Below are 25,772 nucleotides of genomic sequence, written 5' to 3' on the forward strand. Positions count from 1 at the left end.
GCTTTGTGCTTCACGCCTTACAGGGACCTGCTCTTGCTATTGAAAAAAAACTGTAAAAGGAAGTTGACATGGAAATTTGAACAGAAACTCAGACAGCTTTCTTGCTATTGCTCCTGGCTGGGCTTTAGAAATCAGATGGATGACACCTCTGCAAGTGCGTGCCCTGGGAGCCTGAGCTGCAGTTTCTGCTGGTTTACCTCAAGATTGGAACATGTGTGGTTCCTCAGTTCTCATCACCCACTGCTAAGGTCATGAATTAAATTCTGAGATTCACATCCCACTCACCTTTCTTGTGAAATAAGCTTATCACCTTTGATTACTCACTCACATGAGTGAGATAAACCACACTGGGCAAACTACGTAATTTTCAATATCAACGCTCTCCACCTACCAGAAGCACTTACATGCTGTACAACAATCTACTGTCCTAAGTAAATGCCCCAAAGTCTTCAACATCTGAATTTTCTTTGCAGCTCTCTTGTGGAGTGGTAAGTATTGGTTCTAATGTCTTATGTTACTTATGGTACAAAAAAAAAAAGCGTCTATTTTAGGCCCTTCCAAATTAAATGACATATATTTTTCCTGTGAGTAACATTCAGCAGGGAGAGTTTTCTAGTTGTCACCTCCTGCAAGTTTCCCAGACTGACTACAGAAATTCAAATTTTTCAGTTTTTCATAAGTGAAGGAAATAACAAAATCTGGAGGATTACTCAATAATTTCTATTTCAGGAAACCAGTGGTCTAGGTCTGTTATAAGTAACCAAGGTCTAATGATTCTCCCAAATGTTCTATTCATTCAGTGTAGAGGAGACGTGTTACAAACACAGTGTGTGATCGTGTAACTAAAGACTTGATTAGAAGGCATACTCACAAGTGGGCCAAATTAACACAGCATGGAAAATCTTAATTGTGTCACGTCCTAAGAGCTTGGCTTTGTAACCTTGGTGTCCTTTTTGTGTCCTTTTTTTTTTCCAGGTGTAATTAGGGTAACATTTGTTCAAAACACAAAGTATAAAAACAATAAATGAAACATAATTTGCTTTCTGTTGTAACATAAAAATCTGTATCCTCTCAAGGTTTTGGATAATTATTTGTCTGTATCACCTGCTGTTGCTCATAATCCTGATTTTAAATGCATCTCAGCTGCCTGATGATAGATGTTACTATTTGGTCAATGTATCACATTCCTTTCCCCCTAGCCCTCCCTTTTTTGAATAGCTAAATTATCTCCTGATTTCCCAGAACCTCATACTAATTCACAATGAATGTTATCTGCTTTTGAAAGCAAAGCTAATCAGCAGCAAGCTTTTGAGTTTGTCACTCAACATAATAATTTTTTGTTTAAAAATGATGTGGATGGTGTTTATATAATTGTTGCTGGTTTTATGGTTTCATCTGATAAGGATATTGAGAGATCTGAGATTCAATAACAGTCAAAATGTCAGCTAACCTACGTGCTGTGTTCATTAAATCCTGTAGCACCCATATTGTGGGTGCTCTCCCACGCATCTGTGATTGATGCTATTAATATTTTCCTTTTTAACTAAAATTACATCTATATTCTCTTCAACATGGATGAGAGTACAATGTGAATAAATTTGACTGAAGAGCTTGTTTCTGTTTTCCAATTGCTGTGAAAGAGGAGTAAATTCACTAAAGTGGTTAACACAGTCTTGCAGATCAGATGATAATCAGATGTCACTATTTCTCCTTATTGCAACAGCTCACATCCCACTCTCCAGTTTGTCACATCTGTGAGCTTCTCTGTCTTAAAAATGAATGGCTCTGAGACATGACTTTCCTCTAAACCAGGCTCTAGGCACTACCAGAAGATTATTATGTGGAAAACAGCACAGGCTCCCAGTGGCATATCAAGTTTGCAAGTCAAGGTATGGCTGCGTACGGCCTTCTCGTGGAATAGGTGGAGCCTGCAGTGTGCGATGGTAATGGTAAAAAATCACAGTCCAGAGACAGCCTCCCAAGTGAGGATCCAGGAGACCTTCCAGTCTCTCAGATCCACATTTGCAACATGGCTATGTCCAGACTTCATCTTGAGGCTAGGTTCAGGCATGTACCAGATCTGTCTGTACCTTGGTTGCACGAAACTGAACAGGGATAACAAGGAGACCATGGCACATGTTGATTCAGTCCCAGCCAAGTTGGTCAGGAGGTAACAGGACTAGAATAAACCTCCACATTAGGGGGAGTACAGCCACAGTTTTCTTGTTTGCCTGTGACTCTGCTAAAATACAGCCTCTCACAGGAGTGATGTGCACTTAAATTTGCCTTCTGACCGTCAGAGTAAGATAACCTCCAGCCCTACTGTAAAATCCCTCATTCCCTAATGTTCCTCAGTTTAAATGCACTGCCCCCTTGCTACTGAGAACTGCAAAATTCACTTCTCCCTGCATGCACAATGGACCACTATTCCCATTTTGCATCCATAGGAAAGGCAAACTTTTCTTTCTGAACATGAAGAGGTAAAGCTGCAGGTAAAACTGATCCCCCTGCCATGCAGTGAAAGGCTGAATTATTAAAACTCTTTCCTGGCATTCCATTAGTCTGACCTGGCAACTCAGTCAGCTTGTAGACAGATCATACACTGCTTCAGAACCAGACCCAAGAACCCAGCTGGACTTAAGTTCTAAAGTCAGCTTTAAATCAAAATAGATTAGCTTTGATTTTCTATTTCTCTGTGCCATCAAACATAGAAAGAACTCTCTGAATCTTCCTTGTCAGTGACTGGCTGCATGCTTTGGTCCAGTTTTGTTACCTATACTGAATTTATGAGCCCGAAGTCTTTACGCTTACATAAACTTTTCACTAGCCACTCTGCCATTAATCTGTACTGCAAGACAGAAAATCCCAGTACCTGTCAGAGACAAAAAAGAAGCCAGATATTGTGAACAAAACCATTTTCCCATTCTCAGTTTAACAGTAAACATCACTGAGATCTGTACGTTGTCTTAAAAGCTGAAGAACCCACCAACCTCGGCCTTTTCTGACACTTTTGCTTATTTTTTCTGCAATGGAGTCAACATCTGTAGAAGGGAAATAATCTGCAGAATCAAACAATTCTTTACTGAATCTAAAGAAAGCCATTAAATAACTTAATATCCCTCACCAGTATTTGTCAGTGAGACATTCAATCTTGGGGCAAGAAAAAGCTAAGTTAAGATAAAACACAAAATGAATTTAAATAAAATAAGAGGCACTTATCCTCCCATGTGTTACAGTACTGTTACCTTTTTAGTAAAATTGTTATTTGAAAATAAACTTCACATCATCTGCAGCCTTGAAAAACCTACACACGGTCAAAGGCGGAGTGCATTTTAGAGCAGCAGAAGCAACTCGAGGCTGTAATATTGGAGGAAGGGGAGCTCTAGATTTTCCTTTTTAAGTCTCACATAAATATACAACCTGCATTGCTGTATGGTTGCAGGCATCTTCACAATTTACCTGTGGGATATGGAGCCGTGGGAAGCAAATACAAGTATACAGCACAGAAAAAAACCCCTGAAACACTAAAAGTGCTTTTCCCTCAAACTTTGGAAAATCTTATCAAACCAGGTCTAAATTATTAGCACAAATCATATTTGTGCAAAACAAAACTATTGTATGAAAAACACGCCAATAAAACCCAAAAGCCAGCCAAAGACACAGCCTCACCATGGTTTTTCCCTCCTTACCAGCATGGTACCAACTATTGCTCTTCAGATTTCTCATCTCTGCACCAGGCTCGCTCTTCAGTCACGGACCTTGCTCTAAGCACACTTGCCAGTGCCCCGTATCCTCAGCTCTCTCTGTCCTGTCCTGGTACCCTATTCAAAGCTGTTCGCCCTGGCTGTCTCTTTCATCTCCAGCTCACTGTCGTGGTTCTCACCCTGTTTTAGTCTCCTAGTTCCTCTTCTAGATTCTTTGGCTCCCATTCATCTCACACAAAGCAACTTGAAGCCTGAACGTCTCACTGCTGTCAAGTGAAGAAAGCCTTAGTCCTCCAAGTACTGATTCAGACCACCTTAACTCTGCAGCGAGTTACTTTTCTCCCCTTCCAAGCCAGAGGCATGCCACAGAAAATCTTACAGCAACCAGAAGTGCAAAGTTCTGCACAGAAAAGAGGTGGCACATGCTCACCAGAGCAAATGGTATCAGATTTATGATTAGAAATGAATTCCCAAAGCACCAGCATTTTCTTGGTGCCTTACACTGTCCAGAGATCTGGTCCTGATTTTCCAAGGTGGTAAATTACATTGTTTGTAAATGCACTTGCTATTTTGGGTTTTATTATTATCTGTATAACTTGCATAGGGTTTGTTGGTCTCTGACATATTTTTTATTAGATGAGGTGAACCTTAAAAGCACAGACCACAGATCTTTTCTGGCATGAGCATGATTCACTGTGAAACATCCATTTACAATTTCCTACACATATCAGTCACTCAGTTAGCAATGAAATGTGCTTAAGCCTTTTTACATAGAGAAATCACTATATCAGCTGAAGAGTTTAAAAAAAATAATCTATTTTACCAAATCCTTCACTTTGATTAAACATCATCTTCACTGTACGACAAGCAGAGCCATCTCCCAGGCAAACTCCACACTGGTCTTCAGTTGCATTGGAATTTATCTCATAATCACAGCCAACAGTCTAGAAAGAAAAATGGTTTCAGAATAAATGTGGTCTCCATAATGAAATACTCAAAATCCTGTATCACTGCCTTCAGTGTACTTCGCTCTTCCAAGAAGGGGGGAATCAATTGTGGAAAAATATATATCCTATATAAACAAACTAAGAGTAGAGATTGTTATATCTAGGTCAAACTCATATGTATTAATATGAAGGTGAAAAAAAACCAAAACCACCACCATGTCATGAAATCATAGAGTAGTGATCAGTTACTGGAGATGGAAATGTGCCACCAAAACAGCCTCAACATCTAGGACAGGCCAACACATCTAGGATTTGTGTCTGCTTGCTTATGTCGTAGAAGCAACCATGGATTCCCAGGAGCACAACCCAGTGACAGAACTGAAATCTCTGTGCCAGCTTTTCATGGCAGTCAGTCAGCACAGGACCACTACTGCAGACAAACCCTCGTCAGCAGGCATGAAGTTTTATAGCTGTGACAGCTGCTTCTCCAGCTTGTCAGCATAGGGCAATGGGTCAAAGAGAAAGTTCTGGTAAAGACTGATTTTTCAGTTCATGCTTGCTACAGAGAGAAAAAATATTATTGATTTTGGGACATGACAAAATTTGCTCCTTGCCAAAACAAAAAATTCAGTGCTCTAATTCCTTTAAACATCAGCAAAATCTGCATTTAGTTTTGGGGTATTTTTCACGTCTCTTTCAAAACTAGTAAGGTTGCAGAACACAACCTGATGTCCAACACTTAATGGTTGTTAATGGTATCTAAGACATCTGGAGGCCTGTTATTTAGATGAACAGCCGTAAGTCTGGTAGTATATAAAGTTTTCCTTGGCTGCTTTTTCTCAAAAGAAGTTTTCATGTGTGACAATACCAACTTCTCTAACACCCTGTATGAAAATCTGAGTATCCCCTCTTTTGATTTTGATTTTATTTTATCTTCAGTACATAATCTACTGCAATCTTCTGTAAGTTTCTGACAGGAAAATCCATCTACTAGACTAATCTAAGTAAAAAGGCTCCTTCATTCTCTAATATATTTATGTCTTTTGTAGCTCAAGAAGCACTGAACCTTTCCTCTATGTGCCAGCGACTTAATGAACAGCTAGAGAAACTGTAAAAATGGAAGCAAGGAAAAGCCTCAAGTTACAAACTGTGTTAAACTGTCACTTACACTTTTAAAGAGGATTCAAAAAAAGACTCATCTATCACTTAATGCCAATACTTGGCCGGTACTTCTGATTCCTGCTCTGAAAAACAACAGACATGCCAAAAGGTTCTGCAGCAGGCTCAGCTTCAATCTCTTTTCAGAGAAGGTGACTTTCAAAAAAGGGAAAGCTTTGTAAGGTCTTTCACACAGACTCAGCCCCGATGGTCACATTTATGAGCAGTACAGAATGTTACAGAGATAAGCATATGCTGAGAAGGTTCATGACTACATTTTTGCCTCAAAGCATGTAGCACTTGATCAAGGATGTATTTCATGAAGTACTCACAGTACTCAGACAACACTGTGGTAACTGCAGGATGGTTCTTTATTTCTCCAAGAGTTCAGATCTGACTCTTCACCTCTTAGCTAAGGATGCACTGCAGTTTATTTTTAACATTTCCTAAGAATTAAAAGAGGTAGGTGTGTAGCTATTTTCTTAAAGATATGCATTCTGAAGTATATTTGCTGTACTATGAGTACATTTGTTAATCATCTACAAACAGTTAGTAAAGCCATTGTTATCAGGTTTATTATTAGACCAGAGCAGCTGCTCTGGGGAGTCCTGCAAGTTGAAGTTTATATTCTATCCTATGCACACATTCACTGTTAAACAGAAAGCTGGGGAGAAAATTTTTCAGGCTGACAGAGAATTGCCATTGCAATTTTGATTTTTTAGATTTCATCTTGCCATAAAAAAAAATTTTTGAAAACTATGAAAACAAAAATCTGGAAACTGAATACCTCATTTTGTGTTTTTCTACTAGAAAATATTGAGTATTTTGCAGTGTTTCTTTTGAACTTCTGAAAAAAAAAGACATGCCTTCAAATTGTATCATTTTTGCACTAGCAAATGTGTCAGTAGCAGTACCACAGTATCATCACTTCCCTGCCTTTGGAGTGACAATTCCAAGTCTCTGCATGGGCTGTACTTTGTATCAGCCCAGCCAGAATTGGCTCAGAACTTTCCCACTTCATCATACACTTCTCTTAACAACATATCCATGGCATCAACATATGACATGACTATGACATGAAGGGAATTCCTTTGTCCCTTCCAGTTACTACCACAGAAACTTGTATTTTGTTTTTCTTCTGATATGTGAAATGCAGTTTGTATATGATCAGATGTCACCGCTTTACCTACACACATGGCACGGTGTGGTATGGGGATCCCCAGGAATGAGGCACGGCAGACAATTCTGGCAGGCCACAGCGAATAAAGCCTCCATTTTATTCCCTAGCTCTGGGGTGCTGCTGTTGGTGCAGTGACCTTCATATCTGGCAACCTTACAAGGCCGCTAATGCCCATCACAAAGTGTGTGTTCTCATGAGTCTACACAGTAAACAGCTTCAGCAGTTATTCATTCTATATACATTTACATGAACTTTAATTTCCAGGCCATGTTTTACTTTCCCACTCCAGTGAACATCACATTATTTTTGTCATTCATTAGATTAATTTCTAGATGCTTCCTCTTCCCTTTTACTTGGCTTTCCTCATTCTTCCAATTCCTCTACACAGCCATATATTTCTAAAACTGTCTTAAATAATGTGCCTCAAATTTCTGCCAAATTGCCTGTTAAAAGGGATATGGAGACTAAATGCATGTTATTAAAACAGGAAAAAAAATCAGCAGGAATTAGGCTCTGATTCTTTTGCACACATATGTCCTTGTGCACCCTCTGTCAGTGAAACATGCGGTGCTACTGCATCCACTGTTGTGCCTCATTTTCTGCGTTGCAAATTAGCATCGCTCCATGCAGCCCTTTGCCATTGCCCCATTCACCAAGAGCCTTTCTGATGCACCTGAGCCTGGCTTTATTATTGGTCCCACCACATAGTGTGGAGGCAGAAATAATGATGTGAATTGCCTGGCTGCATTGCAGGAAGGAGAAACAATTTCTTTCCTGCTGCTCTGTGAGTAAAGGGAAAACAGCCAGAGATACCACCCTTTTGCCACTTCCACAAGGAGAGACTTTTCTGTCAGATTGGCAGCAGGGGGGCAGATACAAAACGTCCTTGCTGTTGCTGAGGGGTACAGCCTGGATGTACTGCCTGAATATCAAAGTTACGTGGGTGCCACGTTGTGCTTTTAAGCTCTTCCTTTCATTTGCCTTCCCCACTGGTCTCCAAATAAAGAAATCATGTTCATGTCTTGCTGGCCATGACATTGCCTTGAATGGGGAGAAATCTGTCCTGATGTGCCTATTTCTCTTATAATTTGTCTAGATGGGGCTGAATCAATGTCCTGTCAGGCTAGCAATGGGAAGAGGAGATTGAACCATAGTGAGAAGTACCACAAAAAACCTGAGATGTGCAATCTGCTTTTCAGCAAGAGAAAAAAAAAGACACTTTCCTCCCTAGTACTATGTAGCTATGTTATTCTTCAATACAAGGTTAGTCTCTTGACATAATGATCGCAAATTACCGCAGAGAACAGCTCACAGATTTGCATGACTGAGGGTAATTTAAACCTATTAAAATTCTGAGCCAGAGATTAATTCCTGTTAGAAACAGCACAGATCCAGGTCCTCCACTCTCAGTGTCTGCACACTCTCAGTGCATATGCCACACCAGCTTTCACTTTTAGATCATGCCATGACTTATATTTAACCAAACTCCTCAAGTCTTGTATGTATCAGGGCTCAACAAACATACTTTGGTGGCAGTATCTTTGCTTATTAACACTGGGGAACCAAACAGCCGCTCTGGTGAGAATTAAGAGTCTACTTGTGATGTATAATTTCCGAACCAGGAAGACAGGGTATGTACTCTAAAGATCTTCTACATAAAGGGAAAAAAGTGAACCCCAAAAGATGTGCGTGGAGCAATACAGTTAAATGGCAAACTAGTCATGATATATCTTGATGATTTGAGATGAAGTTACTGATAGATCTTGTTGGCTGCCTCCACTCAAAGCTGTTTATAAGTCGGACATCATGACAGGAGTGGGTCTAAGAAGATATCTGAAGGCCAGGCTAGGTGCAAAAGGGACTGCATCTTTCATCCCCATATTAGCACCAGCTGGAGAAACAAAACAAAGCAAAACAAAAACCCCAACAACTGGTTGCAGCTGCAGCCATGTGGCTTTGAGATTCTCCTCTGCAGCCACTGGTTCCAGCACTGAGTGATTTAGTGGCATTATACATGTTTAGCGAACTCCTCTGCCATGTTAAGCACAGAGCAGAGAGAGGACCCAGCTATTTTATATGCCAGGCCCTCAAATGAGTTAACAATTCTAGTCTGTCCTTGAATTGATGAGGCAAGTTCTAAAGGAACACCATACCAACACCTCCTTGGTAAGGCTTCCTATTGCACTGAGGCATAGATAACATTTTAGAAAAATTAGGACCCATGTATTGTCCAAGTGAATTAGCACTAGTATCTCTTTGTACTTACTTCCCACTTGAAGATGCACATTATGGCTTTGCCAAGGTGGCTACAACAGTACCCAGTATACCTCAAGTAGCTAAAATGAGGCATCTCAATCCACATTTAGCCATCTAGCTAAGACCAATTTCTCTTGTTGCTCTGAATAAAACCATGGCAAACCACAAAATCAGAATGAAAGAAGCTGAATTTAGGATACTAAATTATTGATTGAATTTGAGTCTACCTATCTTGACATATTCACTAGGAAGACTGAACTTTGTTGTTAAACAAGAGCTACTCTGCACACCAAACACATGTGAGCGATATGGACAGTGGTTCTAACATACAACATCTCATCCATCTCACCATCTGAAATTTTCACTCAATTTCAGACCTAAGGGAAGTGTTATTTTAGTAATCAGAACAAACGTGAAGTGCTTTTGTGAGATACAGTGCTGCAAACCAGAACAGGGCTTTAACAGACACTGCCGTTAATGTTTGTGAACTGCTTTTTCACATAATCAGTAACATGTTGCTATCAGAGTACAAGAATTCTTGTACCAGACTCATATTAAATGCATTTCCAGATTTATTCACCATGACCTGTAATGTATGTATTGTGTTTAACTAGCTGGACTAAAATACTAGTGAATTATATGGAAATACTTGAAAAAGCTTCTCCTCAAATGTTATATTGGGTACATATTTCAGATAAAAGCACACCGTCTTTCAGAAATGTGAGCTATTTGGGTTACCTATTCATCATTTGCTCTCATTCGTGGCACTTTCATAATTAAGTTGTTTACTCCATGATTCTGATTCCAATTAAATCTGTCAGAAGATGTGAAGCAACAGTCAACATGTGAAACACTGACAGAACTGTATTTATGCTAACACCAGTAACTTGGAGGAAATTTTTTAGAAAGGCTTTGAGTGCCCACAACTATTTATGATAAAGTATACCTAGTATCTACAAAGTGCAATTAAAATTATCTTTCCTTTCAACTCTGATCTATTGGTTCTGATGAATTAAGTTTTGCTGTTTCTAAAACAGACATGAATTCGAGCTGTCACAGGCAAGGTTCGATATAGAAAGCATATAGAAGCTAAAATTAATTGTAATGAGCCCAGTCCATTTGGTCTGGAAATCAGAAAATGAAAGTACAACATCACAAAGACAGCCTCCTGAGTTTAGCACTTGGCCTCTTCTGAGGGAAGGTCAAAAGCACTGCTGTGGTATGCAACATCGACTACACGCTTTGATATGCGAGAGGTTTGTTTCCAGCTGGCTTGAGCTGCTCATGGCCAAGTCAGCCCATCCTGGCTCTCGATGAAGTCAAGCACAGTATCTTTGCATTTGTAAACCTGAGTAGGGCCTCAGTAACTCCCTTTCACAAAAACACACCCTGCAAGGAAACTTAAAAAAAAAAAAAAGCTTTTATTGCTGCTCTCTGAGGCACTAGCATTCTACTAACATAGAAAGTCTCCAAAGAGGATACGCCAATCGCCTACTAAAAATGTGGAGTTCCCACCACTTTAAGTCTTCACGAGAAGAATGCGAAAAATTAGAAAAAAGGGAAATTATTTTGTAAAGAGATGAATAGATGACTTCTTGAAGTCCCTTTTAACTGCATTTATATATGATTCAATGGCTTAGGACATCCAATCCCAAGCTCCCTACAACAAGCTAATGTAGCTTCCACAAGACACCACGTCTTGCTTTTGTTTCAAATGACATTAAAAGCAAAAGAAGTATCAAGCCTCAGGGGGGTACAGGACACAAATCCCCAGTTTCAAGAAATAAACTGTAGTTGTAGTACATCCTCTACAAGTAAAGTACTCGTTTTATTTATGAGAAATTCACTAAAAGGAATGTTATGACTGTATTATAGCATTTACAGAACACACCCTCAAATGCCACAAACACACACATCATCCTGGAAACCTACTATCAACACGCAGAATAAGCAGAAAACTTTACATTTATTCTTCAACAAATAGAACATTATTGAATCACATACTTCGTGTTTGCCTGTTACCTCATTGTACAAGGTTATTCAATTTACTGTTGTAAACTAAAATAATTTTTACTGTCTTCAAGTGCAAACATCCGATCCTATTACAAGTCACTTCAGAACTACGTAATGTGTAATGTTAAACTGTATTTTTATAATAAAACCACAGAGAGTGGTGATGCCAATTACAATTTTAAAGCTATAATCCTTTGTAAAAACATTTCATCAAAAAGAAATAGATTTTCCTAAACTGATATTTTAAAATAATGGAAGAGGAAAAGAGGACAAAAGTAGCAAAAGTAATTAGCACTCAGTCTAATGGGTTCATTAAAAGGGATAGAAACGACTCCTACGTCCACTTAGAAAAGCTGTTTCTATCAACTTGTTTCCATGATCATTAAAAATGTGGTAAAATAGAGTATCTGGCCTCAGTCTTCAAAAAAAAATTGTTAAACATTTTCCCATAACTTTATAAAATTGTAGAGAAAGAAACATGCAAACATACCCAATACCTTACACATGCCATTAATACAGATATCTCGGCTGTGCCTTCCTTCAAAGCAAGGAGTACCATCAGTAACCGCATCAAGCATCTTCTCTGAAAAATGGCCATTTATTGGGCGACAGTGGAGCTCACAGGGGTTTGCTGAAAGGAAAACCAAGATACTTTCTCAGGAAATATCTCAGTGGAACACTGAACTCTAATGCACAGGGAATGACAGGGTGCCTTTACTACAACATCCACTCACTTTCCCTGGCTGACATTTGCTGACAGAAATGTCCTAATCAGAAGCAGTTAGCAGAGCCGGGTCATATTGCTAACAGAGTGACACAGGCCTGATAAATGCCACTTTGTGGACTCTGGGGAAGTAGCTGGAGGCTGGTGCCCTCACGCCTCCCAAATCACCATCACTGGTACATGAGCAGCCAGCTGGCTGAGTCAAATGGCAACGAGACCATCAGCTCTGATGGAGAAAAAGAAGAGAAACTAGCAGAAACAAATGTTGCTAGTAAGGGGAAAGGATGAACCTGGGGGTGAGATTGCCAAAGACACTGACAAGCAACCGTTTTCCACCAGCTGACAACTAAGTGATTTCAGAGATAATTTATAACTGCTCATCACCGCTGCCACCCACAAAGTGCAGTAAAATGGTTGCCTCTGATCTTCTGCATGTCAGGAGAGTGTCACATCACTGCTTATTTTCAGTTATCTGCTGGCATTTAATAATGGCATCCCCTCCCTCACGCATGTCAGCTGCACCACTCAGCTTGGTGTCACCCATGAACTTGCTGAGGGTGCACTCGATCCCACTGTCTACATCATTGGTGAAGACACTTAACAGTACCAGTCCCAGTACACACCCCTGAGGGACACCACTCGTCACTGATCTCCATCCACACATTGAGCCGTTGACCACTACTCTCTGGATGTGAATATACAGCCGATCATAGAATCACAGAATCATTTAGGTTGAAAAACCACTTAGGATCATCAAGTCCAACCATTAACCTAACACTGCCAAGTTCACCACTAAACGATGTGCCTAAATGCTCCATCTACTCGTCTTTTAAATACCTTCGGGGATGGTGACTCCAGCACTTCCCTGGGCAGCCTGTTCCAATGTTTGAGAACTGTTTCGGTGAAGAAATTTTTCCTAATATCCAATCTACACCTTCCCTGGCACAACTTGAGGCCGTTTCCTCTTGTCCTGTCGCTTGTTACTGGGGAGAAGAGACTAACACCCTCCACGCTACAACCTCCTTTCAGGTAGTTGTAGACAGCGATAAAGTCTCCCGTCAGCCTCCTTTTCTCCAGGCTAAACAGTCCCAGTTCCCTCAGCTGCTCCTCACAAGACTTTTTCTCCAGACTGCTCACCAGCTTCATTGTCCTTCTCTGAACTCTTTCCAGCATCTCAATGTCCTTCTTGTAGTGAGGGCCCAAAACTGAACACAAGTTTCAAGGTGGGGCCTCACCAGTGCTGAGTACAGGGGGACGATCACTGCCCTGGTCTTGCTGGCCGCACTACTTCTGATACAAGCTAGGATGCTGCTGGCCTTATCCAATTCCTTATCCACTGAATAGCCCATCCATCAAATCCATATGTCTCTAATTTAGAGAGAGGGATGTTGTGGGAGATGGTGTCAAAGGCCTAATAGAAGTCCAGATAGATGACAACAGTAGTCCTTCCTTTGTCCCCTGATGTAGTCACTCCACCATGGAAGGCCACTAGATTAGTCAGGCAGTAATTGCCCTCAGTGAATCCGTGCTGGCTGTCTCAAATTGCCTCCATGTCCTCCATGTGCCTTTCCAGTGTTCTCCTTTCTACAGTTTTTAAAAATGGGAGCAATGTTGCTTTTTCCAGTCTCCAGGGACTTTACCTGACTGCCATGACTTCTCAAATATCACGGAGAGTGGCTTGGCAACTACATCTGACAATTCCCTCACGGCTCTGGGATGCATCTTATCATGTCCCATGGACCTGTTCAGGTTCCTTAAGTGGTCATGAACCTGATCCTCACTTACCTTTGGAGAGACTTTCCTCCCCCAGTCCCTGTCTCGCAGTTCATTTTCCACTCGAGAAGTGTGGGAAGAGAGCTTGCCAGTGAAGACTGAGGCAAGGAAGCTGTTGAGTACCTCAGCCTTCTCCTTGTCCCTTGTTAATAGTTTGCCAGTCTTGCTCATTGGGCGACCACGCTTCCTTTGACATTCCTTTTCTAGTTAACACATCTGTAGAAGCTCTTCTTGTTATTCTTTGCATCCCTTGCCAAGTTCAGCTCCAGCTGTGCCTTGGCCTTCCTGACTCCATCTCTGCACAACTGGGCAGTGCCCCTGTTTCCACTGCCTGTGCCCTTCCTTCTTGCCCTTTATTTTGATCAAGTCTCCACTCAGCCATGCTGGCCTCTTGACTTCCTTACCCAATTTTTTACACCTGGGAATCACAAGCTCTTGTGCTCCATCAAAAGTGTCCTTAAAGATCTGCCAGCTCTGTTCTGCTCCCTTGTCCCTGAGGGCAGTTTCCCAGGGGTACCTTCTTGAGCAGCTGGAAGTTGGCTTTCCTGAAATTCAGAGTCCTGACTTTGCTCTTCACCTGTCCCACTCCCCTCACACTGCAAACTCCACAAGTGCCTGATCATTGCAGCCCTGGCTGCCTCCAATCTTGACATCGCCAATTAGCTCACTTGTGTTGGTGACCATCAGGTCCAGTCTTGCACCTCTCCTGGTCGGGCTGTCTATCACCTGCCTGCAGAAGTCACACCCAATGCACTGCAGGAGTCTCCCAGATTGCCCACAGCTTGCCGTGCTACTTTTCCAGTGGATGTTGGGGTGGCTGAAGTCCCACAGCAGGACAAGAGCCTACAAGTGCAATACCTCCTGTATCTAGAGTAAGAAGGCTTCGTCAATTGTCTCCCCGTCAATTGTCTCCCCCTGATCAGGCAGCCTGTAGTAAACACCAACCACAAAGTTCTCTTTGCTGCCTCGGTCTCTGATTCTTACCCATAAGCTTTCAATGTGCTCATGGCTGTTCTTCAGAGACAGCTCTTCACACCATCCATTTCTTGACTCAGAGGGCAACCCCTCCACCCCTCCTTCTTTGCCTGTCCCTTCTGAACAGCTGTAGCCACCCATCGTCGCACTCCAGTTGTGGGATCCGTCTCACCAAGTTTCAGTAATGGTCACTAGGTTGTAGCCTTCTAGCAGCACAGTGGCTTCCAGATCCTCCTGTTTGTTGCCTATGCCGCGAACGTGGGTGTAGAGGGACTTCAGCCGGGCTCTTGGCCGCATCACTTTCCTAGAGGAACACTCCTTAATTCCTTTGCAGTATTTCACTGGTGTTTTTCTGTTGGCCTCTATTACCTCAGGAGTCCCTGGCTCTACTCCATTAGACTTCAGGTGTGCTCCAGTGAGGCCAAAACATCCCAAGGCCACAGGCTGAGGGTCCTCGCTAGCACCCCACCCCTCTCTATCCTTGGCTTCTCATCCCACAGCTTGTCACGGGCGAGCCTCATATCATCCCCCTTCCCATCCTGTCTAGTTCAATCTCTGCCGATGAGCCCTAGTTGATCATGTGCAAAGATCCTCTTCCCTCTTTGAGAAAGGCGAACTCCATCCAAGGCCAGCAAACCCAGTGCCACGCAGGTCATCCCATTATCAAAAAACCCAGAATTGTGGCGGTGACACCAGCCACGGAGCCATGTGTTAATAGGCGGCATCTGCCTGTTTCTTCTGATGTCACTGCCTGCAACTGGAAGGAGAGACAGGAAAATGACCTGTGCTCCCGATTCCCTTACCAATTGTCCCAAGGCCCTGAAGTGTCTTTCGATGGCGTTTGGACTACGGGTCGCAACCTCATTGCCACCCACATGGAAGACCCGTTGTGCGTAGTAGTCCGAGGACCGTACCAGGCTAGGAAGTTTCCTGGTGATGTCCTTAAGCCAGGCCCCTGGAAGGCAGCAGAGGTCTCTTAGAGGAGGCTCTGTCCAGCATATTGGACCCTCTGTACCCCTCAGAATGGAATCACCTACAACTGCACTGTCAGCAGTTCCCACCCATGACTCCCTTCCTCGTGGAGGTGGTCACAATATGGAGGGTAGGCCTTTCTGAGGCCCTTGCTTAGGGCTTTGGCATTGTTTTCTTGGTTTTTGTCTTTATTTCCTGAGAGCAAGGAGCACTGTTTGCCAAGGCTGTCTGCCTTCCCCCACCCTCCCAGAACGAAAAGGTCTCCATCGGTGGGCAGAGAAGCTGGGAGCAGGAGGAAGGGCTGGCAGTAAAAAGAGACGAGAGCCAAAGGCCTGACGATGCCGTCTGTTATTGCAGGCCCATGGGCTCCCGTGGTTCGAGTGGCGCCTGGCAGGGGCTGTGGGGACCCCAAGTTCCTGCGTTTGATCAAGCGCTCTCCAAAGTGCCCCAAAGAAGCATTCAGGAGGGCGGCGCGGCCCCTTCCCGCACCACGTCCTGCTCTGGAGAGAGCCTGACGCTGTCTCTGTGGCGGACAGGCGAGTCCCTCTCAGGGCACTGCGCCGGCTGGGTCCTGGCAGGGGCTCGAGAGACGCGACATCTCTGGGTGCCACTGACGGTCCTGGGCAGGGAGATGGCCTTGGAGCCGTGCCGCTGGGCGGCAGATGCGGTGGGGCTTGTGCCTGTCCTGACACCCGCCAGCGCCTGTGCCTGGCCAGGCCCCGCTAGCACAGCGGCCGCGGATGGGGAGGCGGGATGCTGCCGGCACGGCACATGGCCATCTTCTTCGTGGTCCCGGAACTGCACTGCCAGCAGTTCCCACCCATGAGTCCCCAGACCAAGCCGAGGTTTGACTCGGAACAGGCTCCAGCTTCTTCCCAAAACCGCTCCAATGGCTCACGGCAGGCACAGACGCTAGGGTGTTTGGTGCTGTGTCCCCTGTCACCCTGCAGACTCCAGACCCAGCCCGGCCCAAGGGGCATCGGGAACTGAACACAAAGACCGTTCTAAAGAAGGGCCCATGTCCTAAAGTCTCCATAGGCTGCATGCAGTGCAACCACTTCCGGCAAGTGGACACTCCGGGCTCGGGGCTGGAGGCAGCCGTGGGCTTTGATCTCCCCTGGGTAGAACAGGATCCCCGAGAGGCAGCCAGGTGCTGCCTGTGACCCTGTGTGGGAGGAAGAAGGGGAGCCCAGAGGGATGGCCAGCAGTGCTGGGCTGTGGGGAGAGCCCGTGGCACTTTGTGCTGCAGCCTCCGTGGGAGGCAGGAGGCGTTATTGAGTGAACCCTCTTGTCGCGTGTGCTTGGAGACGTCAGCCATGGCCATAGTGACCTGAAGGGACCCCGGGGAGACGTGGCCGGAGGGGTCGGTGACTGGAGTGAAACACCGATGCTGAGCTGAAGGCAAGGGATGGGGCATGGAATGGGCAGTGGCATTGCAGTGCCACCACATATGTGTTTGAGCACTGCGGGAGAGGATGGCCGGTGGTGACTTCGCCAAGGGAAGGACGGCGATGTCCCTGAGTGGTGGATGCTGACGTCACCGAGCAATGGATTGTGACCACGCATCCCTCGCTGCTTGTATCCGGGCGCCGAGCCCGACCCCGTCGGTTTTTGCCCGCACGCCAGCTGAGCGAGGACGCGAGGTTGGAGTGTTCTGCGAGGCGGTTCCTGGTGCTGAGGTCGTGTTCGGGGAGTTCTTCAGTGCAACTCTCAGTGCCCGACCCCAGAGCCATTGGAGGTTTTTGCCCGGCCCTGACTCGTTCAGGCAGCCGGGACGCCCAGGCGCAGCGCTCGCAGCAGCAGAGGTGAGCTGAGAGGGGAAACCTCACCCTGGGGAGCTGGGAGGCTCTCCTTGAGGGGCCTGGGCGTTGCTTCCAGCCCTGCCTGGACCGGCGATGGACTGTGGCCTCTCTTCCTTTTCTAGCGTGACACCCGCTGCTGCAGCGCCAGCGAGAGGGAGCAGCGTGACGTCCCCAGCTCCCCACAGCCCACCGCCGCACGTGGAGAGCATGGCCGCGGAGCTGGACACCCGCTGTCCAATCTGCCTGGACAGCTGGCAGGAGGCCAGCTACGTCCTGCCATGCCTCCACCAGTTCTGCTACACCTGCATCGTGCGGTGGGCTGAGACCAAGCCCGAGTGCCCCCTCTGCAAGAGGAGGGTGACCTCCATCTTGCACTCGGTGCGGGCGGACGACGACTATGAGGAGCGGGTCATTCCACCACCCGTACCACTGGTCGTCGTCCGCCTGACAGCAGGGGCTCCCGGACACCCAGCCGCCCACGGCCTCCATCAGCCTGCAGCGGCCCGGCCACCGGCCGCGGGGCCGCTGCCCAGGGCTCCAGTGGGCGGCTTCCATGCCTACACCTGGGCGTCCATCTTCCGCGTCCACCCCGCTGTCCTCCAGCCCCTGCTGCCCTGGCTGCGCCAGGAGCTGGGGCAGCTCTTGGAAGATGCCCAGGAGGCAGCAGCGGCGCAGAGACTCATCATCTCCAGCCTGCGCCGCTTCGGCCTCATCGAAGACTCTCTGGTCCGGGTGCTGCAGGCCTCCCTGGGCAGGCGCACGAGGAGCTTTGTCCAGCAGCTCATCGACAGCATCGTGCGCCTGTGCAGCGGGGAGGTCCGACGCCAGATGGGCCTTGAGGACCCCCCTGCCGCTGGGGAGCGGGAGAGCAGGCCTGATCCTGCTCCGGGCCCTGCTGCCTCCCAAGGGGAGTCTCCTGCCCCCAGCCCAGCTCTTCGGGGGGGTCCCAGCAGCCCCCGCAATGCTCCCCATCCCACCCATGCAGAGCGAGAAGAGCTGCAGGAGGACCCGGAGGAGGCTGTGCCCGGGCCCTCCACTTCCAGCCGGGGCAGCCAACGCTCCCGTGGAAGGCCCCGGCGAGCCCCGAAGAGGAGGGCCGGCGGCGCTGAGGAGCCCTCCCAGCCCCGCAAGAAGCCACCCCACCACCAGTGACGCTGGGAGGGTCCCTCAGGGCCTACCAAACCATGGCCGGGCTGGCAGCTGGGTCTTCAGGCTGGTCCCCAAGAGACCCCAGACCCCTAGACCTCCTTATTACACAATAAAACAATCGCATGAAAAATGCAGCAAAGCTCTCAGGATTACTAACAATGCAGGTGATGTTGCTGTCCACAGCCGTGTTGCTTTCTCTCCCTATTCCTGATGCACGGTTCTTCTGCAGATGCCAGATCCTGTGTCCGTGTCGCCCAGTTCCAGGCCTGTGACTCTGCTGCTGATTCTAGCTTTGGGGTTGAGCACACTGCAAAAATCATAGAACCACAGAGTTATAGAATGATTTGGGTTGCAAGGAACCTTCTAAGTCATCTAGTCCAACCCCTCTGCAATCAGGAGTGACGTCTTCAACTAGATCAGGGTGCTCAGAGCCTTGTCCAGTCTGGCCTTGAATATTTCCAGTGATGGGGCACCTACCAACCCTCTGGGCAACTTCTTCCAATTTTCACCACCCTCACTGTAAAACAAGTTCTTCCATATCTTTAGTCTGTATCTACCCTTTTTGAGTTTAAAACCACTGCCTCTTTTCATATTGCTACAGTCCAGATGGACGACATGTGTAGCTCTTCCTTTGTCCACTGATGCAGTCACTCCACCAGAAAAGGCCACTAGGTGGGTCATGCAGGACTTGCCCTTGGTGAAGCCATGCTGGCTGTCCTGAATCACCTCCCTGTCCTCCATGTGCCTTAGCATAGCTTCTGGAAGGATCTGATCCATGATCTTCCCAGGCACAGATGTGAGGCTGACAGGTTGGTAGTTCCCAGGGCCCTCCTTTCCCCTCTTTGTAGAAATGGGTGCAATGTTGCCCTTTTTCCAGTCTCCGGGGACTCCACCTGACTGCCATGACTTTCCAAATCTCATGTAGAGTGGCTTGACAACTACTACAATTCCCTCAGGACTCTGAGATGCATCTCATCGTGCCCCACAGACTTACGTATATTCAGGTTCTTCATGCGGTCATGAACCTGATCTTCTCTTACAGTTGTAGGGACTTTCCTCCCAAGTCCCTGTCTTCCAGTTCACTCACTTGAGAGGTGTGAGAAGAGAAGTTGCTACAGAAGACTGAGACAAAAAGGTTGTTGAACATCTCAGCCTTCTCCTTGTCTGTCGTTACCAGTTTGCCAGTCTTGCTCACCAGGGAAGTACACTTTCTTTGACCTTCCTTTTCTGGCTGACATACCTGTACAAGCCCTCTTGTTATTCTTTGCATCCCTTGCCAAGTTCAGCTCCAGCTGCACCTTGGCCTTCCTGAGCCCACCTCTGCACAACTGGGCAGTGTCCCTGTGCTCTTCCCAGGACACCTGTCCCTGCTTCCACTGCCTGTGTATTTCCTTCTTGCCCTTTAGTTTGACAGGTCCCAACTTGGCCATGCCAGTCTCTTGCCCTCCTTAGCCGATTTCTTACACCTGATGATCGAGAGCTCTTGTGCTCTGTGGAAAGCATCCATAAAGATCTGCCAGCTCTGTTTTGCCTCCTTATGTCTGAAGGCAGTTTCCATGGGGATCCTGTTGGCTAACTCCTTGAAGAGCTGGAATTTGGCTTTCCTAAAATGCAGGGTCCTGACTTTACAATTCACCTGTCCCATGTCCATCAGGACTGCAAATTCCACCAGTGCCTGATCATTGCAGCCCTGGCTGCCTCCAGTCTTGACATAACCAATTAGCTCACTGGCTTTGGTGACCATCATGTCCCATATCACATCCTCTCTGGTAGAACTGTCTGTCACCTGGCTTAGGAAATTATCCTTTGTGCACTCCAGGGGTCTCCTGGATCACCCGTGGCTCATCATGCTATTTTTCCAGCAGATGTTGGGGTGGCTGAAGTCCCACAGCAGGACGAGAGCCTGCAAGTGCAATACCTCCTGTATTTGGAGTAAGAAGGCTTCATCAATAGTCTCCCCCTGATCAGGTGGCCTGTAGTAAATAGCAACAACAAAGTTCTCTTTGCTGCCTCGGTCTCTGATTCTTACCCATAAGCTTTCAACATGCTTATGGCTGTTCTTCAGAGACAGCTCTTCACACCATCCATTTCTTGACTTAAGGGGCAACCCCTCCACACCTCATTCCTTGCCTGTCCCTTCTGAACAGCTGTAGCCATTAATCGTTGCACTCCAGTCATGAGATCCATCCCACCAAGTTTCAGTAATGGCAACTAGGCCGTAGCTTTCTAGCAGCACGGTGGCTTCCAGCTCCTCCAGCTTGTTGCCCGTGACACGAACATTGGTGTAGAGGCATTCAGCTGGGCTGTCAGCCATGCCACCTTCTGAGAAGAACACCCCCGGATTCCTTTGAAGTATTTCAGTGATATTTTCCTGTTGGCTCCTATTACCTCAGGAGTCCTTGGCTCATCTTCACAAGACTTCAAGGGTGCTCCAGTGTGGCCAACATGTCTTATGGTCACTGGCTGAGGGTCCTTGCTAGCATCCTATCCCTCTGTTCTTGGTGTGTGCTTGGATAGATGTGCATGGAAGCAATAGCGAAGGGAAGAGCTGCAGGAAAAGCAATCCGTAGTTTTCCAAAACAAGATTCTCTGTGATGGGACCAGTCTAGTCCATCCATGAAGTAAGAAGACCCAAACACACAGTGCCCTCCCTCATAGACACTGGCCCTTGGGAATGGGAAATGTTGAAACTCGGGCTTTGGAAAGTCAAAGGACACAAGTTTGATAAATAGTTGTATAAACTGAAAATGAGTTCAAACAGAAACTAGGGTCAAAGCAAAGACAGATACAATCCTTGCCCTTCTATCACTCCCCTAGAAATCCTCCAGTAGAGCCAGAGGTATCTGACTGAAAAAAAATCATCCACTGTCATAGCTATGAGGGACAGCAAACAGAAGAACTGTCTTGTGATTTTGGTGCATAAGAAGACTTCAGAGCAATCTGGTCATGCTCAGCAAGCTGAAATGCCTTGCTGAGCAAAGCACTGGGCCTTAAAACTGCCAGTCAGTTGAAGAGGCTTCAAGGCACCATTATTGATCTATTTTAATATAATCTCCCTGTGTGCTGCAGAGGTGTCTCTGCTGAGTGACAGTTTCATCCTGTGCCTGACAGAGCTGACAAAAGCCATTTCTTTGGTCTCAGAGGGATGCAGAGTAACTATACATCTTCTACATAATGGCTAATTAATTTCTTTCTCCCTCTTCCTCCTTTGTTGACTTCGATCGTGTCATACAAAGAAACGTTTTTAAAACTGGAGGAATTTCTAGTAATGAGAAATTAAAATTTTGGGTAATGCAGAAAAGCTAAATAATTTCCTACAAAAGGGTTTATGCTTTTGAAGAGGGAAATTCACTTTCATTGCTCTGGTTGGTAGAGCACCAACATATACACAGCACCACACAGTGCATAAAAGTGACAGCAGCTCCTTGCCCCGAAGTCCTTGCAGCTCAAGGACTGAAGCCTACACAGTCTTAACTTTAAAAATGTTAATCTCATTCATGTAAACAGCAACTCTGCAGAACTGGGATCAAACAAGAATTTTAAGTGGGACACTAAAGGAAATCCAAAACCTTAATGAGGAGTTTTTTGTTTTCTCTCTTGTCAGTAGAGCTAAATTAGCTTTTTAGGACTGACAACTATGTCATACTTGTGGCTTCTGAAACAAAGATGCCTCTGTAAAGGGCAATAGAGGGATTAGAGGCAGAAGATACACATGGACCAAGGTTATGACACTGGTGGAATTTAAGGTGATATGAGTCATGTTCAAGAATACCAACAGAGATCGAGCTATCAAAGAGTCTCAGGCAAGCACATCAATTTTGTAACCCTTATCAGTCCTCAGCCTCTCTGTGAAAACTGCCAGCCACAACATCCATTGGTTGTTCTGATAAGAGCTGTTACAATAAATGACACAATTAATTTTATCTGCAGAAATCTTCTTCTGGCTGTGTGGCTAATTTAATTACTGTAGTGCTCTAAATTTTATTCCACCTTGCTTACCTTCTCAATTCACCATTTTTTAAATTCAAAGCACAATACCATTATGGAAAGAAGAACCCCAGTTTTCCAGCTACTCTGTTACCAGCTCGGAATTGATTCTGGTGGCCACAGCCTTTGCAGAAAGTCATTTCAGCTTTTACATTGTTCATAACGAAATATGTAGAACAGCAGTTTGGTATCTGTACCTCCTCCTTAGTTGTGTGTTGACATAACAAGCAAGATAGTATCCGATTCCATTTCAGAAATCACTGAGCAAGAAAAAGCAGGCAGTGCTGACTGCTGACATATTCCTGTCATAACTATGACGAGTCTAAGTATATAACTCAGAAGAAGTTTGCAGAGAAAGATAATTCCCTTACTATCCCAAAATAAAATGTAAAAATAAATAACAAGCAACCTTTCAGACTTGCAAAGGGTCGTGATTCAAAGAAGGCTTCCTAGGCATGAAAGCTTTCTTGTTTTTCCTAACTGTAGTAACTAATGTAAAATCAGATCCTACCTTCCTATCATTTTTCTTCTGAGGCCCATTGGCAATGAAAGAATATTAATCCCTCCTCACAAACTCAGTCCTACAAAACCACCATTTTTTAGTTATTTTGATATTCATCTGCACAGAAGGATGGTTAGAGCATCACTGAGGAAATTATTCTAGCACTGTATTAGCCACTCATTTTCTAAGTTTATTTACTTATCTATCCTTCTTGATTTTTCTACAGCTCAGTTTAGGGACCTGACAAAAGATTAGGTCTCCCATTATTCTAGGACTGCAAATACACCATACCAGAATCAGCCACTCTCCTCAAAAAGTCTAATAGTCAAAACACAAAACAGATATAGACGCAGAAAGTACTTTTATCTCCTATTTTCAGATAGAGGACTGATACACAAGCAAAATAAACACATTTCGCAAAATGATGGAAGAACTTGAAAGCAAAGACTGGCATTGAATTCAGATTTTCTACATCTTATTTCAGTCCTGAAAGTCTAAAAAGACTAAACTGAGATCAATATGAGCACTAGGATCCCTCAGAAGGAACTCGTTAAAGCAGCTGGTTTAGTTTCAGTTACTTCACCAAATTTGATCAATTCATGATGAGACTTTAACAAAAAGGCTGTAATCTTAGTAACTTCTAGGCCAAAATATACCGAAATTCTTGCAAGCCAGCACATGCATGAAATACTAGATCCAATCTGCGAACACTCAGTCATGACCATGTTCACATAATCCTGTTCACACTGAATTCCTATTTAAACAGAGCTGATTTCTGACTGGGTAAAGCCTAGAGAGTTTTGCCCATCACTCCTCACCAAAGCAGGATCGAAGCCATTTAGACTGCTCCTGACTAGATCGTATTTAAATTACAAAGATAACATTAATGCCTCAAACCCTCTAGGTAACCTGCTCTAATGTTTAACCACCCATACGGCAATGAAGATTTTTTTACTTGGTAACCTAAAGTTCCCTTGTGTTGTTTTGGCTGTTTCTGCTTGTCCTACTACTTACGGACATGAAGAACTGCTGGATCCTGCTCTCTTTAGGGATTCCTGCGTTACTTGAGGAGAGAGGGTGGAAGTTGCAGTATGAAATACAATCACAAAACATTTGACTTCAAATCCAAGTTCGAAAGCAGAAGAGCTACATTCAAACTGAGCTGATAAGACCACAAGATCCTGCTTTTCAGAGTCAGTTAACATGGACACAGGACTGCTTGGATATCAACAGCTTCTTCCATATCCAAGCACAACACTGCACAGAGTCATGCAGTCTTACTAGCCTCTATCTCTACTAAGTCAGACATAGCCATGATATAGATCCCTAGAAACTCTCTTCAAGTAACTAGCATTCAATTAACTCAACCTTTTTTTTTTTTCTAGAGCAAAACTTGCTTTTCTAAGTCTTTTTATAAACTATCTTTTTCAAGTCACTTGGCTTTCATGTCGCTCTTCTGCAAACTTGCTCCTGTTTGGCTGCATCCTTCTGGCAGTGTGTTGCCACTTGCTGGACTTGAGATTTTAGCTGAGGTGCCACTAACACTCAAAAGCCTAGAAAAATTACATCCTGTTTTTTTTTCCAGAGTGCACACATCCTGCACCAAGATTACGCTGCTGATTTGAACAGGAACAAGATAAATCCTTTAATACATTAAAGAAACCCAGACATAATGGAATCCCAAGCCACACAGCTCCCATAAGCACCCAGTGACTTATTTGTAATCAGAATGAGACCAAGGAAGTGAGTCAGCTAAACTGAGTAAAAATCCTAAAATTCAGGCATATGATTTTTTCCCCTGTATATTTTATAACAGAGTTCAGATTCACCAAAGGTAAACAGAACAATGTGAAGGTAACTAGAAAGGAACATATTCCCCTCCCAATTTAAATTTGTTTCCCCTGCAGCTGACTCCCATGAGTTCACATGCAGGAAGGATCCAGCTTAACCTGACTGAGAAGGATGTGATTAATGTGTCTGTCAGCAGAAGATAAGGCCTCAATATTTTTTCCTACCTCACAAGGAAGAAAAGAGGTGGGCCTCTTCTCTTCAAGGCCTCACCTCTGTGAGAACTCAGGACTGAATGAGAAAATACAAAACAAAGTAAATCAGACAAGGCAATTATCAAACAGACAAAATGGGAAAATAATGCCAAGGCAAAGCTACTTTACCACTTTCACCAAGCTTGGATCTCCAAAGAAAGTTTAATTTTAAAGCAGTAGCAGCATTATCTGTTAGCTCAGCCCCTGTGACTGCATCAGTACAGATCTCATTTGATACAGACATATTTTGGGAAGAAATAAGAAATTTTGAACATTTTAGATACATAACCCCTATCTGACAGTAGATGAGATCCTCCTGGCACTGACTGAGAAAAGAAAAGTATTTATATGATTCAGGGTAGAAGTCATACTTACTACATGGAAGTTAAACCCTGAGAAATTATCAGATTGAGATAAATGTAATTTGTCAAAAGGTATGAAACAAATAAATGTGGGGTCAGCCAGGTGGCGAAAGAAGTGCATTAGCACCAAAGTCTGACTAAAGTGTCAAAGCAGGGGTCTGGGTAATGAGAACAGTTCAGAAAATATCCTAGTTAGAGCTGCTGGATGTCCCCTTCATGTTGAGGC

At 44.8% G+C, this 25,772-nt stretch overlaps 1 protein-coding gene across 5 annotated transcripts in view; it reads right to left on the reverse strand.

Annotated features, from left to right (window-relative positions):
* The window catches only part of ADAMTS12 (ADAM metallopeptidase with thrombospondin type 1 motif 12), a 178,536-nt gene that overhangs the window by 41,501 nt on the left and 111,263 nt on the right, over positions 1-25,772 (reverse strand). For 3 of the 5 annotated variants that reach the window (XM_065655900.1, XM_065655899.1, XM_065655903.1), the window contains 3 exons: positions 18,811-18,960; positions 11,756-11,889; positions 4,528-4,648 (listed from right to left, as the gene is read on the reverse strand). In XM_065655900.1, the coding sequence (XP_065511972.1) occupies positions 4,528-4,648; positions 11,756-11,889; positions 18,811-18,960 (405 nt within the window). The remainder of the gene's footprint in view (positions 1-4,527; positions 4,649-11,755; positions 11,890-18,810; positions 18,961-25,772) is intronic. The other 2 variants (XM_065655902.1, XM_065655901.1) reach the window with 1 other exon arrangement.

The sequence above is a fragment of the Caloenas nicobarica genome, chromosome Z (assembly GCF_036013445.1).
Source record: "Caloenas nicobarica isolate bCalNic1 chromosome Z, bCalNic1.hap1, whole genome shotgun sequence".
NCBI lineage: Eukaryota > Metazoa > Chordata > Aves > Columbiformes > Columbidae > Caloenas > Caloenas nicobarica.